At 48.5% G+C, this 15232-nt stretch overlaps 1 protein-coding gene across 1 annotated transcript in view; it reads left to right on the top strand.

Annotated features, from left to right (window-relative positions):
• The window catches only part of PTPRF (protein tyrosine phosphatase receptor type F), a 1045343-nt gene that overhangs the window by 905175 nt on the left and 124936 nt on the right, over positions 1-15232 (top strand). The window contains 1 exon segment of the mRNA XM_030205921.1: positions 8701-8855. Coding sequence (XP_030061781.1) covers positions 8701-8855 — 155 coding nt within the window.

Below are 15232 nucleotides of genomic sequence, written 5' to 3'. Positions count from 1 at the left end.
GGCAGGCAGGCTGGGGAGGAAGGTAGGTAGATGTGCTGCTTGAAGACAGGCAGGTAGTTGATGGGCAGGTAAGCAGGCACGACGATGGGCTGAGGTGCAGGCAAGTTGATGGGCTGGCGAGCAGGTAAGTCAATGGGCTGATAAGCAGGTAGGTTGGTTGATGGACTGAGAAGCAGGCAAGACGATGGGCTGAGAAGCAGGCAAGTTGATGGGCTGGCGAGCAGGTAAGTCAGTGGGCTGACAAGCAGGCAGGCAGGTTGGTTGATGGGCTAGTAGGCAGGCAGGGCTGATGCGATATGACTGGAAAAAGTTGGAACAGATGGACTGGAGCGGCTGGTACGGGCGGACTAGAGCAAGCAGGAACGGATTGATGGGAACAAGCTGGAACAGGCGGGCTGGAACAAGCTGGAACAAGCCATGCAGATGGACTGGAACAAGCTGGAGCAAGCTGGAACGGACGGACTGGAACAAGGTGGAGCAGATGGACTGGAACAGGCGGACTGGAACACACTGGAACAAGCAATGCAGATGGACTGGCGCAAGCTGGAACGGACGGACTGGAACAAGTTGGAGCAGAAGGAAGCGGAGTAGCAGGATTGGAACAAGCTGGAGCAGACGGACTGAAATAAGCTGGAACGGACGGACTGGAACAAGCTGGAGTAGACAAGCTGGGACAGACGGACTGGAGCAAGCTGGAGCAGACAGGTTGGAACAAGCAGGGACAGATGGACTGGGACGAGCTGGAGCAGAAGACAGTGGAGCAGCAGAACCGGAGCAGACGACAGGGTTTTCTCTAAGTCCGAGGGCAATGGGTTGGGGCTAGCTAGTGTAAAAATTACCCCTACAGGTTCAGGTGGGCATGAGCAGGTTTCTTGCTCTGCCGGCGCAGGTCCGCTTCAGGCGACTCGATCAGCTCCATGCGGTCAGGATGTGTCCACGTGGCGCCCAATTGCCGGAGGTGTCTCGGGTCTCGTCAAGCGGCGTGCTACGGCTCACTGGTTCATTGGCCGTCTGCTGCAGTCGTCCTCTGGCCCGTTTCCCCGTCCTCTCTCCCTTTTCATTCACGCCTCACTCTTCTCTCTGTACCAGCTCATCTGCCCGCAACCTCGGAGTCATCTTTGACTCCTCTCTTTCCTTCTCTGCGCATATCCAGCAGATAGCCAAGACCTGTCGCTTCTTCCTCTTTAACATCAGCAAAATTCGCCCTTTCCTCTCTGAACACACCACCCGAACTCTCGTCCACGCTCTCATTACCTCTCGCCTGGACTACTGCAACTTACTCCTCACCGGCCTCCCACTTAGCCATCTATCCCCCCTTCGGTCTGTTCAGAACTCTGCTGCACGTCTCATATTCCGCCAGAACCGATATACTCATATCACCCCTCTCCTCAGGTCACTTCACTGGCTTCCGATCAGATACCGCATTCAATTCAAGCTTCTCCTTCTTACCTACAAATGCACTCAGTCTGCTGCCCCTCACTACCTCTCTACCCTCATCTCCCCTTACGTTCCCGCCCGTAACCTCCGTTCACAGGCTAAATCCCTCCTCTCAGTACCCTTCTCCACCACCGCCAACTCCAGGCTCCGCTCATTCTGCCTCGCCTCACCCTATGCTTGGAACAACCTTCCTGAACCCTTACGCCAAGCCCCCTCCCTGCCCATCTTCAAGTCTTTGCTTAAAGCCCACCTCTTCAATGCTGCGTTCGGCACCTAACCCTTACCGTTCAGTGAATCCAGACTGCCCCAATTTGACTGCCCCGATCGGACCGACCGTTCACTTGTCTATTAGATTGTAAGCTCTTTGAGCAGGGACTGTCTCTCTTTGTTAAATTGTACAGCGCTGCGTAACCCTAGTAGCGCTCTAGAAATGTTAAGTAGTAGTAGTAGTAGTACCAGCTGAGTTCCACCTCCGTGGTCGCTATAGCTGGTCAGGTCATCGGCCCTAGAGATGGGACAACGGGCAAGCAGCTAGACGGGAGGAGGGCTGAAGGTGCGTGGTACCAGAGGATTCCTGTCTCCGACAGGCGGCCGGCGGGATTGAAGGTAGGTGAGGCCGAGATGCGGTGTGGTCTCGTTGCTGTTTTGTCAAGTTCTCCCTCGCGGCTCGGTTCGATCCGGTTCGGCTCCACAGTTACACGCGCTACGATTTCCCACGGGGTCGGGCTGATCAGCAAGTGGGTTGGACCGCCACGGGTCAGCGGAGCTGGGTGCTCCTGTGATCTTCTATGCAGCGGGCCTCCACTGCAGTTCAGCTAGTCACTGACCTGGAATCAGTTACCCACGAGGCAATCACTTTGTCCGCCGATCCCGCCGAGCGTCTGCTAGGCTCGGTTCTTTGCGAACGTTAGATTCTTGGAGGACTCAGGCTCCTTGTCCCCTGCAGATTCCAATTCGGAGGATCCCCTGCCTCGGAAACCAGAAGAGGAGTGCTCTCGTGTGATCCATCTTTTTCAGAGAGAGAAGCTGCCTCCTCTTATTGCTGAGGTTATAGGGGCCCTGGCCATACTCAAACATCCTGTGACAGGGCCCCTGAAAAAAAATTTTTCTCCACAAGGCCCTCATCTGCGTGATGTTTCTGATTTCTTACACTTTAAGTTCATGCTGACCTCCTTCCAATCTGCTCTTTTAGGTGCCAAACAGGATTATTATATCCAACTGACCAACTCTCTTGGCTCTAATCCTCGACTTCTCTTCACCACATTGAACTCTCTCCTCAAGGTGCCCCCTCCCCCAACTCCCCCTTCATTATCTCCTCAGACCCTTGCTGAATTCTTTCACAACAAGGTTCAAAAGATAAACCTTGCTTTCTCTACCTCACCACCTCTCCCTCCACTAGTCCGTTCCCCTCTCTCTCCTTCCCCTCATTCCCTTTCCTCCTTTCCTGAAGTTACTATTGAGGAAACTACACTTCTCCTTTCTTCCTCAAAATGTACCACCTATTCCTCTGATCCCATTCCCACTCACCTTCTTAATGCCATCTCTCCTGCTCTTATTCCTTTTATCTGTCACATTCTCAACCTCTCACTTTCCACTGCGACTGTCCCTGCTGCCTTTAAACATGCTGTGGTCACACCTCTCCTTAAGAAGCCTTCACTCGACCCTACTTGTCCCTCTAATTACCGACCCATCTCCCTCCTTCCTTTTCTCTCCAAATTACTTGAGCGAGCTGTTCACCGCCGCTGCCTTGATTTTCTCTCCTCACATGCTATTCTTGACCCACTACAATCTGGTTTTCGCCCTCTCCACTCAACCGAAACTGCGCTTACTAAAGTCTCCAATGACCTATTACTGGCTAAATCCAGAGGTCAATATTCCATCCTCATTCTTCTTGATCTTTCTGCTGCTTTTGACACTGTCAATCACAGCATACTTCTCGATACCCTGTCCTCACTTGGATTCCAGGGCTCTGTCCTTTCCTGGTTCTCTTCCTACCTCTCCCTCCGCACCTTTAGTGTTCACTCTGTTGGATCCTCTTCTACTTCTAGGATCCTCTTCTACTTCTATCCCTCTGCCTGTCGGCGTACCTCAGGGTTCTGTTCTTGGTCCCCTCCTCTTTTCTATCTACACTTCTTCCCTTGGTTCATTAATCTCATCCCATGGCTTTTCCTACCATCTCTATGCTGATGACTCCCAAATCTACCTTTCTACCCCTGATATCTCACCTTGCATCCAAACCAAAGTTTCAGTGTGCTTGTGTGACATTGCTGTCTGGATGTCTCAACGCCACCTGAAATTAAATATGACCAAAACCGAGCTTCTCATTTTCCCCCCCCAAACCCACCTCCCCGCTCCCCCCGTTTTCTATTTCTGTTGATGGCTCTCTCATTCTCCCTGTCTCCTCAGCTCAATACCTTGGGGTCATCTTTGACTCTTCTCTCTCCTTCTCTGCTCATATCCAGCAGATTGCCAAGACCTGTCCTTTCTTTCTTTACAACATCCGTAAAATCCGCCCCTTTCTTTCCAAGCACTCTACCAAAACCCTCATCCACACCCTTGTCACCTCTCGTTTAGACTACTGCAATCTGCTTCTTGCTGGCCTCCCACTTAGTCACCTCTCCCCTCTCCAGTCGGTTCAAAACTCTGCTGCCCGTCTCGTCTTCCGCCAGGGTCGCTTTACTCATACTACCCCTCTCCTCAAGACCCTTCACTGGCTCCCTATCCGTTTTCGCATCCTGTTCAAACTTCTTCTACTAACCTATAAATGTACTCACTCTGCTGCTCCCCAGTATCTCTCCACACTCGTCCTTCCCTACACCCCTTCCCGTACACTCCGCTCCATGGATAAATCCTTCTTATCTGTTCCCTTCTCCACTACTGCCAACTCCAGACTTCGCGCCTTCTGTCTCGCTGCACCCTATGTCTGGAATAAACTTCCTGAGCCCCTGCGTCTTGCCCCATCCTTGGCCACCTTTAAATCTAGACTGAAAGCCCACCTCTTTATCATTGCTTTTGACTCGTAACCACTTGTAACCACTCGCCTCCACCTACCCTCCTCTCTTCCTTCCTGTTCACATTAATTGATTTGATTTGCTTACTTTATTTATTTTTTTGTCTATTAGATTGTAAGCTCTTTGAGCAGGGACTGTCTTTCTTCTATGTTTGTGCAGCGCTGCGTACGCCTTGTAGCGCTATAGAAATGCTAAATAGTAGTAGTAGTAGTAGTCCAGATCGGCCTCTTCAGGGTGCCAGGTTTCTGGATTGCCTCTACACGTTCACTCCTGAGGAGCTGGAGACCTTTTGTGTCTTTCCCAAGGTGGATGCTCTGGTTAGGGCGGTCACGAAGGCGACAGCGGTGCTGGTTGATGGAGGGTTTGGCCCTTAAAGGACTCCATGAGGAAAAGATTGATCAGCAGCTGCACTTGGCCTTTTCAGTGAGAGCTTCCAACATTCAGGCTTCTATTTGTGGCGGCTGTATGGTTAGGGTCTTGCTACGTTGGTTGCACCAGTTGCCAGAGTCCCACGAGGTTGCCCGCCTGGAATTGGGAAGAGCCTTTTTGGCTGTCATTCTATATGATCTGGGCAGTTTGGCTTCCTGCTCAGTGACTGCTTCAGTTGTGGGGTGCCATTGGTTGTGGCTCCCTCACTGGGTCACCAATACAGGTTCTAAAAAGCTGTCGAGATAGCTGCCCTATAGGAGGCACTTGCTCTTCAGTAAGGACTTGGAGAAGTTGGTGATGGACATTGGAGAGGCAAGGCCTCTCTCTCTCTTCTTGAGCTGAGGCAAAAGGGTGCTCAGTGATCCTTATCTGAAGGAGACTAATGTGTTTCATTTTTCTGACCACCATTTTGTGCTCTTCCATGGCTCTTGAAAGGGCAGGTGGCCTTTAAGGCTTCCATTCCGAGGTGGATTAAGGCAGCTATTGAGTCCGCCTACATCTGCAAAAATCATTTGGCTCCTCCGGGGCTGAAGACCCACTTTACTAGCGTTCAGGCCACTTCCTGAGTGGAGGCCCAAGCAGTGTCTCTTGGATTTTGGCAGGACCATCATTCGTAGGGGCCTTGTCTTCCCCCACCCAGTAATTCTGCTTTGGTACATCCCAACAGTGCAGAACAATGGAGGTGACGTGAAGGAAGGAAGGAAGGAGAAACTATGTCTTACCTGATCATTTTCTTTCCTTTAGTCCAGTTGTTCCCAAACCTGGAAGCACCCCAGCCGGTCCAGCCAGGCACCCCGCAATGAATATTTATGAGAGAGATTTGCATGCAGTGAAGGCAGTGCATGCAGATATCTCTCATGAATATTTCTTGTGGATATCCCAAAAACCTGACTGACTGGAGTGCACCCAGGACTAGGTTTAGGAACTGCTGCTTTAGTTAACTACGTTGTTCTGACCTTGGCCCAGGGTTCTGGATATGCACTGTGATTTCTTTTCAGTGTTTCAAACCAAAAAGAATTTAAAGATGAAAAAGACAATCATTTATTATTGTAATGGGCAGCAGTACTGGGTTCCCTTGATATTGCTATATCCTGGTATATGCAGGGTAGCGAGTGTCACTCTGTGGTGTTTTCCTTTCTTGTTTGCATTTGGAGCTGCAGTGGTTGATGGGGCATGGGTGCATTGCAAAGGGACCTTCTGCTGCTTGGGCATATACATACTGGATTTCTACAGGGAGCACCCCAGCTTATACCAGTGATGTCACTGGTAGGATTCCGTTTTCTCTACCTCCATCTGCTGGTAGGAAGGATAACATCCATCAGTACAGGACAGTGTAGCTGACTAAAGGAAAGAAAATTATCAGGTAAGACACAATTTCTCCTTGGACCTGCAGCCAAAGCCTGAGACACCACCCCCAGCTTTCTGAACCTCACCCCTTTTCTCTTCAACATAACAAAGTAAGAGGAGGAAAGACAACACAAACAACAAAACGTGGAGTTCAGAACAAGTTTGCCATCTTTGACTTGTATATCAACATATTCTTCACTGAAAAACTACAAATAAAACCTTCAGCATTTAGTCATATTGATATCTGTTCTCTGCAGAATCTTTGTCCAACTATTTCATTTTTTTTTTAGATTTATTATGTTGTCTATATTGTGATTGTGTCTTTCAAATTATTAAAATTTTCACAAATACCTGAATGTTTGTCCGTTACTTAGACACCGTAAATCTACACCTAGAGTAATGGCTGCTCCTTTGTAAATTTTCTTTAGAATTTTTCCTAAAGAGACATTTTTGGAGGAATATGGACTACAGTATTTTCTCAGCTGCTCAGTGGAAGGACAGTGTCAGTTCCTTTGTGTTAGATCTTGCTTTGATGGTCCAGAGATTGTGACTGTTGACTCGTTATGTTTTTTTAGTTCTTGTTTAGGATATTGGAATTGATTTTGTTAAACAGACAAAATGTGATATGATATTGATATGCTGCAGTTAATTGAATTATATTTATAACTAAGATTAATTGTGAATAAGGGGATATTTTAATGGATTTTCATTTATAACAAAGATGCTTTTGTGATATCTTTAAAAATTTCTACAGGAAGCAATTATATTATATAATAACAAAATAACATAACAAATGATGGCAAATAAAGGCCAGTATGGTCCATCTAATCTTTGCAGTAAGATCGCTAGAGCTGTACCTGCCCCTCGATGCAGGTTATTTATTTATTTATTTTAGAACATTTATACCCCGCCTTTTGCCACGTAAAGCAGCTCCAAAGCAGCTTACAATGAACTAAAGAAAAACAATTACAATGACAGAAAAGGGCATAAGGGAAGGGAAGAGAAAAACAATACTGGAGTGGCCTAGTGGTTAGGGTGGTGGACTTTGGTCCTGGGGAACTGAGGAACTGAGTTTGATTCCCGGCACAGGCAGCTCCTTGTGACGCTGGGCAAGTCACTTAACCCTCTATTACACGCCGCATTGAGCCTGCCATGAGTGGGAAAGCGCGGGGTACAAATGTAACAAAAATAAATAAAAAATAAATACTTAAGCAGCTAGACTGCAGTTAGGGGAAAGGAAGCAAAGAGAAGGGAAGGAGGAAATTATCAGGTAAGACATAGTTTCTCCTTCCTTCGCGTCACCTCCACTGTTCTGCACTGATGGGATGTACCAAAGCAGAATTACTGGGTGGGGGAAGACAAGGCCCCTACGAATGATGGTCCTGCCAAAATCCAAGAGACACTGCTTGGGCCTCCACTCAGGAACTTCTTCACTGGAAAGTCATTCCGGAGATCACCACCCTTTCCATGAAAAGCATTTCCAGATGTTTCTCTTAACAGTGTGAACCTGACTTCATATTGTCAGACTTGTACAGTCTGTGCTGGGCAGACTTTGTACGGTCTGTGCCCTGAAGAGGACAGGTACAAATCAAGGTAGGGTATACACAAAAAGTAGCACATATGAGTTTATCTTGTTGGGCAGACTGGATGGACCGTGCAGGTCTTTTTCTGCCGTCATCTTCTATGTTACTATGTTATATTGTCAGACTTTTAACTTAGCAAAAGAAAAAACTGATGTTGATTATGGGAATATCATTTTGTATGTGACCAATTAAGTGGCATGCTGGAATTTGGAAGGTTTATGTATTCCTAGGTTTTGTTTCTCTTATTTGGGTTTTTTTTTTTAATTTGTTGGGTAGTAGTAAATATTTTGTGTATATAATCTCCCATTCTCCCCATTATGCTTTATTATTGAATATATATTTATGATTCTTTCCTTACTGATGTGTGGGTTTATGTATTTTGTTTCATATTTTGTAATGACTTATTTTTAGCTTGTTAGCCACATTGAACTCAAAATTGTACAGGGAAATGTGGGGTATAAATGTCATAAATAAATTGGGCTTTTTAGCAGTCATTTTCCTTGATAAATATGTCCGTCACTCTCTTTTTTTTTTTTTTTTTTGTTAAAAGGTTTTACAATATGCTGCCAGGTACACAGTATTAAATAATATGTATTGTGTCATGGTGGAAGGTGATAGATGCTGTAGAATAGGCTGCCGGCTACCCACAGGAATATTTAGAGTTTCTGAATGAAAGTTTTGTGGGTGAGCTACTAAGAATTTGTGTACACCTTGTTTGTGGAGCAAAGGATTTAGTTGTGACCAGTGTTGATAAATAGTGTGTTGTTAGATGGCTATGTCATTGGCAGACATATTATGATTGGTTGGTTGTGAGGCTGGTTGGAGGTCTGCAGTTGGGGTGGGAATTGCACCCCTGGGAACCATCGTGTAAAGCCTCTGTTTTTTGTCTGCAGAATGGCTCTAGTGAGAAAAGAGAGGTCCGACAATTCCAGTTCATGGCATGGCCAGATCATGGTGTCCCAGAGTATCCAACCCCCATCCTGGCCTTTTTAAGAAGAGTTAAAGCTTGTAACCCACCTGATGCAGGCCCTATGGTGGTACACTGTAGGTAAGGACTTCCAGTCTCTCTTGAACAGCAAAATCATGAGCTACCTTATATTGCAGTAACACTAATAAAACTTTTTTTATATTATTTTATATTGGACCTGTAAATAAATATCTCCACAGATTCATATGGTTGGATTTTGTTATCTAGTACAGTTCAACCAGAAGAACTGCTTCCAAACTTTAGAACTTTAGGGGTTCCTTTACTAAGCTGTGGGAAAAAGGACCCTGCAGTAGCGGTAGGGTCCGTTTTTCCCACGTACCAGGATCCTTTTTACCACAGCCGACCACTTATCGCCACTCATTGAGGTGGCATTAAGGACTACCGTGGTAACCGGGCAGCACACAGCGATGCCCAGTTTCACAGAGTGCTGGAAATGGTGCACTCGCTGCAGCCGGAACTACCGCCTGTGGCCGTGTTGGGCCGGCGATACTTCTGTTTTAGTGTTTGGTTTATTTTCTTATGATGCTTTGTACATCCTATAATCAAAAAGCCAGAATATAAAGTCATTAAATTAATTTTTTCTTGTTATTGTATTTGTTTAATTTTATTAATACGTTGTGCACAACTTGTACCTTCACAGATGGTGTGGTATAAAACTTAAGATATTAATAAATAAGTTCTTGGTACATCTAGGCCATACCTATAGGAGCTATCTCAGTTTGGCTGCCATTCACCCGAGAAGGCACTTCTTTCACCCTTTTAAGATTTTTTATGTTTTGATGTATTGCTTTCTTTCTATTATGTTTTTATTATACTGTACTATACACAGCTTATATACCGCAGTATCTCCATATATATTCAGTGCAGTTTACAAAAAGAGGAACATCGCAGCTAGATGGATTGCATAGTATAGGTTAAATCAAGAACATTGCAGCTAAAACACATCATAAACTGTAAAATACATGATAGATCAATCAGTATCCATATCTGAGAACAAATAAGTCTTCACATTTTTTCTAAACCAAAAATAAGTCATCAGATTTTATGCAACTTGGTATCCTGTTCCAAACCTTTGCAGCTAAATATTTAAAAGAGGCGTCTAAAAATATCTTTAATTTCACTTCTTTACAACACGTAAATACCAGATTCCTTGTCATCAAGCAGATGAATCCATTATGAGTGGGTTGTGTCCATCAACCAGCAGGGGGAGATAGAGAGCACTGAAAAACCATAGTGCCTCATGGCCAGCTAGCTCCATCTGCCTCTTCAGTATTCTCTATCTCCCCAGCAGGGTGGTCGCAGCTTGTTCAGCTCCTTCAGAAAATCTGCCAGGGGTGGCTCCTGTGCTGTTGCCAGTTGTAGCAGGGGTACTGTGGCTGGTGGTGCCCACTTTGAAGGCACATAGGTATGCCCTTTCCCTGCCTTACCCGCCCCCGTTGTGGATGTAGACACATAGGCTAGCCCTGTCCCTGTCTTTGCCCACGCTGTGGATGCAGGCACATAGGTTCGCCTTCCACTGCCTTTCCCACGGTACTGATCCTCCGGAGTGGAAAAATGTACCTCTTGCGCTGTTGCCTCTAACTTTCCTCACAGCGCTAAAAAAAAAAAAGTCACGTTGCGCTGTAGCGCTGCGATCCGAGAAAAGAGGTTTTCTTCTGATTGTGCAGCGGATCGGAGCTCTGTGGACTCGGTCCGGGGAGGTAAGAGCATTTTGTAGGTCCTCCGGGGAGGGTCCACGTTCGGGACGATTTTGGCACGAATCCGCCATTTTGAATTTCACGCCGTTTTCAGCGATGGCTGCGGAGGTTGTTAAGCGCTGTTCCCGTTGTGGCAAGCGCAGATCAGCAGCAGGGCTCTGTAAATTGTGTTTTTCTGACGTCAGAGCCAGCCCGAGCATGACGAGCGAGGTTTCTTCCCGCTCCGTGGAGCTGGCAGCGGGCGCCATTTTGGTACAGCATAGTGCGACCCCCGCTGAGGCGGAGGGGTTTGAGCCTGGAGGGGAGCCTCATATGGAGGCTAATATGAGAGCTGTTACCCCTGGACTGGAACCGGGAGACCAGAGTGAGCCATTCTCCCCTGAGTTTATTTTGCTGCTGCATAAAGCATTTATGTTAAAAAGAGCTCTCCCGCAGTGGTCTCAATCGGCCCTGCTGCTTGTGCCCCCTCCATTGGAGCCCGGCCTTGAATTGATGTCAGGTGTGTTTTCCCCTGACAGATGGCCGCAGGACAAGCGCAGAAGGGTGGATTCAGCTTCAGAGAGTGGCGAACCCCCCCCCCCTCCCGTAGTCAGGATGTGAGGAGTCTGAGGGGTCTGGCAGGCCCTCGTGGTCTGGAGAGCCAGAGGAAAGTGCAGGATTGCCACTGGATCCGGATGATCCTTCCGCGGTGAGGATTTTCCACCGCGATGAGCTGCCAGCGCTTATTTCTAATGCATTGCAGGCCCTCTCTATTGCAGATCCTGCGAGTGCTGAAGTCTCCTCTGCTAATCCGAGGATGACAAGTACTAAGAAGCCTGCTTGAGCCTTTCCTTTGCATGACTCCATCCAAGAGCTTATTTCGGCTCAATGGGCTGACCCCGAGGGGCCTTTGAAAGTTGCCAGGGCTATGGGGCAATTATACTCTCTAAGTGAGGAGCATTTGGCACGCCCAGCTGTGCCTAAAGTGGATGCCCTAGTCACGGCTGTGACAAAGAGAACTACCCTCCCAGTTGAAGGTGGAGTTGCCCTGAAGGACATGCAGGACCGACGCCTTGAATCAGCTATAAAGCGGTCCTTTGAGATTTCAGGCCTATCCTTACGGGCGCCTGCATGCAGCTGTTACGCTGCCCGAGCCTGCCTAGCTTGGTTACAACAGGCAGTGGAACAGCCTGGAGATGGAGCGGGAGCCCCTTGCGGAAGTGGCACCGCGGATGGAGTTGGCCTTGTCTTTTTGGCTGACGCCCTTTATGATCTGGTCAGAGCTTCTGCTAAGCAGATGGCTGTGGCGGTGGTGGCTCGCTGCCCTGTTGTGGCTACGGCATTGGGCGGCTGACATGGCCTCTAAGAAAAGGTTGGTGAAGTTGCCCTTTCAAGGCCTTCTCCTATTTGGTGAGGAGTTGGAGAACATTGTTAAAGGCCTGGGGGATGCTAAACCCCAGCGCTTACCCGAGGATAGGCTGCGGCCTTCCTCCAAGGGTCAGGCGGTTCCCTCCTCTTCCAGACCTCGCTTCCGTGAAGCTCGAAGGTACCGCCCAGGGGGTTCTGCTGGGTTTACTTCACGTGCCCGTTTTCAGCAGAGGAACTCCTTTCACTCGGACAAACGTTCCGCAGCAGCTAGCTCAAGGCCTGGAGTTCAAGGGCAACCCTTTCAATGATGGTGTGCCGACCCTCTCCTCGCTCCCTGTTATTGGAGGACGACTTTCCCTTTTCACGAAGAGTGGGCCAAGATTTCCTCAGATCAATGGGTTTTGGACCTGGTTACAGAATAGAATTCAATGCCCCGGTGAAAGACGTGTTTGTGGAGTCCCAATGCGGTTCGGCCGCCAAAAGGACGGCGGTAGAGGAGTCCTTGCAAGGATTGATTCACATAGGGGCAGTGTTCCTGGTGCCTCCCGCCGAACATGGCTCTGGCCGTTACTCCATTTACTTTGTGGTGCTACGAAAAGGAGGGTCTTTTCGGCCCATCCTAGACTTAAAAGAAGTCAACAAGTCCCTGAGAGTGCGACATTTACACATGGAAACCCTGCGCTCCGTCATTGCGGCGGTACAGCCAGGAGAGTTTCTCACGTCTCTGGACCTGAAAGAAGCTTACTTGCACATTCCTATTTGGCCCCCGCACCAGAGGTTTCTGCGGTTTGCGGTGATGGGAAAACATTTCCAGTTTCGGGCCTTGCCTTTTGGCCTCGCCACAGCTCCCCGAACCTTTTCAAGGTAATGGTGGTAGTAGCTGCTTTTCTCAGGCAAGAGGGTATCTGGGTTCACCCGTACCTTGACGACTGGCTCATCAGAGCGGACTCGGCAGTGGAGAGTCATCAGATAACAGCCAGAGTGGTCTCAGTACTTCAGTCTCTGAGCTGGGTCGTCAATTTGGCCAAGTCACCTGACCCCCTCTCAATCTCTAGAATATTTGGGGGTCCGGTTCGACACAGCCACGGGGTATGTGTTCCTACCCCAGCAAAGGCGGTGCAAGCTTCAGAACCAGGTCCGTCTGCTCCTGAGGATGCCTTGCCCGCGAGCTTGGGACATAGTCCAGCTGTTGGGGTCGATGAAGGCCACTTTGGAAGTGGAGCCATGGGCGAGAGCGCACCTGAGACCTCTGCAGTGTTCCCTGCTTCAACGATGGTCTCCCATATCTCAGGATTATCAATGCAGACTCACGTGGCTCCCTGCGGCCTGGCTCAGTATGGAGTGGTGGCTCTCAAACAGCATGCTGCGGCGAGGAATGCCGCTAGCGCTCCCCGATTGGTGCCTGGTAGTAACAGATGCCAGCCTGAAGGACTGGGGTGCACATTGCCGGGGAAGGCATGCCCAGGGTCTCTGGACACCCGAGGAGTCGGAGTGGTCCATCAATCGCTTGGAGTTGAAAGCGATATTCCAGGCGCTTCTGGCCTTTCAATTGACCCTGGAAGGATTGGCTGTCAGAGTTCTGTCGGACAACACAACAGCAGTGGTCTACATAAATCGACAAGGCTGGCTGCAGAGGCCGCTCAGATATGCCACTGGGCCGAGCTACAACTGCAGTTTCTGTCAGCAGCTCACATTGCAGGTCAGAGCAACGTGCAAGCTGATTATCTGAGCAGGAATCAAATCGACCCAGCAGAGTGGGAACTTGCAGATTAAGTATTCCTGCAGATTTGTGCCAAATGGGGGACGCCCATAGCGGATCTTATGGCCTCAAGCGCAAATGCCAAAGTCCCGTGGTTTTACAGCAGACGGAGAGATCCTCGCTCGGCGGGGTTGGATGCCTTGGCTCAACCCTGGCCTCAGGGCCTTCTGTATGTGTTCCCTCCGTGGCCCTTGATAGGGCGAGTAATCCTGCGGATTCGGCTACACCAAGGAGAGGTGGTTCTCATCGCCCCGGATTGGCCCAGGAGGCCGTGGTATGCAGATGCTGGTGGAGGCTCCCCTGCCATTACCTCTGGTACCGAATCTGTTGTCACAGGGACCGGTAACCATGGAGGACGCCTGCCGCTTTGGTCTTACGGCATGGCTATTGAGAGGGCGCAATTGAGAGACAGTAAAGTCATTTCCACTCTCCTACAAGCCCACAAAGATTTGGTGCCAATTTGAGGCTTGGTGTGCTTCTAAAGCGATCACACCCATGCGGGCTTCTGTCTCGCCGATACTTGACTTTTTGCAGGATGGTTTACATATTTTCGAGGGAAGGTCGCTGGCCTCTGGCTGCTTGTCCGGATGTGGCACAGTTTCTCAGAGGGGTGATTCGGCTCCGTCCTCCCATGCGAACTCCGTGGCCGGCCTGGAACATAGGGTTAGTTTTAAAGGCCTTTCAAGCCACTTAGGCGAGCTTCGGAGAAGGATGTGACCCTAAAGACGGTCTTTTTGGTGGCCATTGCATCGGCAAGATGGGTGTCTGAGCTCCAGGCACTGTCCTGTCGAGACCCATTTTTGCAATTCTCAGAGTCAGGAGTTATGGTACGTACTGTGCTGTCCTTCATGCCTAAGGTGGTTTCAGCTTTTCACCTAAACCAGCCTATTTTCCTGCCCTCCTTTTCTAAAGAGGAGTTTCCAGAATTCTTTGGGCAATTGCACCTCCTAGATGTGCGAAGGGCTCTGTTGCAATATCTTCACATGTCAAATGCCTTTCGGACCTCTGATCATCTTTGTTGAGAATTGGGGGGTCCCGAGCCCCCCAAGAAGGCTAGAGTGACCTCAATCTGACTCCATCTCTAAATAACACTAGTACTGGGGTAATCCAGGAGTTATGAGGTTTTAAAAGGAATTGCCACTGAGAGAGACGTTAGGTCTCAAATACCCGCATTAGTCCGCCTCTCAGCACTGGCAAGGAATAGATACCAGCCTTATGACAAACTGGATTTAGGCTACAGGTTATATAATGCAGCGAATGATAGCCTGATGTAGCAAAAGCATTTATACTTACAGCCTTTCATCATTAAGTGAAGCCCACAAATCATCATTTGGAATGAAGAGTTTATTTGCAAATCAGACTTTAATCAGATACATTCATCAGACAAATTCTGGATTCAGCTGACCGGAGCTCTGCGTCCTAGATGCGTTGGGGAGAACCTCCAACGATCTATCTGATGCCCTTCCTTATATAGTATCTGGTCCTAATACAAGTCTATGGGAATTGCGCAATTTCCTTTTTTTGTCAACAATTTGTTCTTATGAAGTTCCGTTTTAGCTATTGCAAGTTATTGCGCAATTTCCCTTTTTGTCAACATCTCCCTAGATACGGACATCCAAACATCCAAACATGGA

The sequence above is a fragment of the Microcaecilia unicolor genome, chromosome 6, assembly GCF_901765095.1.
Source record: "Microcaecilia unicolor chromosome 6, aMicUni1.1, whole genome shotgun sequence".
NCBI classification, from domain to species: domain Eukaryota; kingdom Metazoa; phylum Chordata; class Amphibia; order Gymnophiona; family Siphonopidae; genus Microcaecilia; species Microcaecilia unicolor.
Note: the sequence above shows the minus strand (reverse complement) of the source record. Positions and strands in the feature narration are given on the sequence as shown.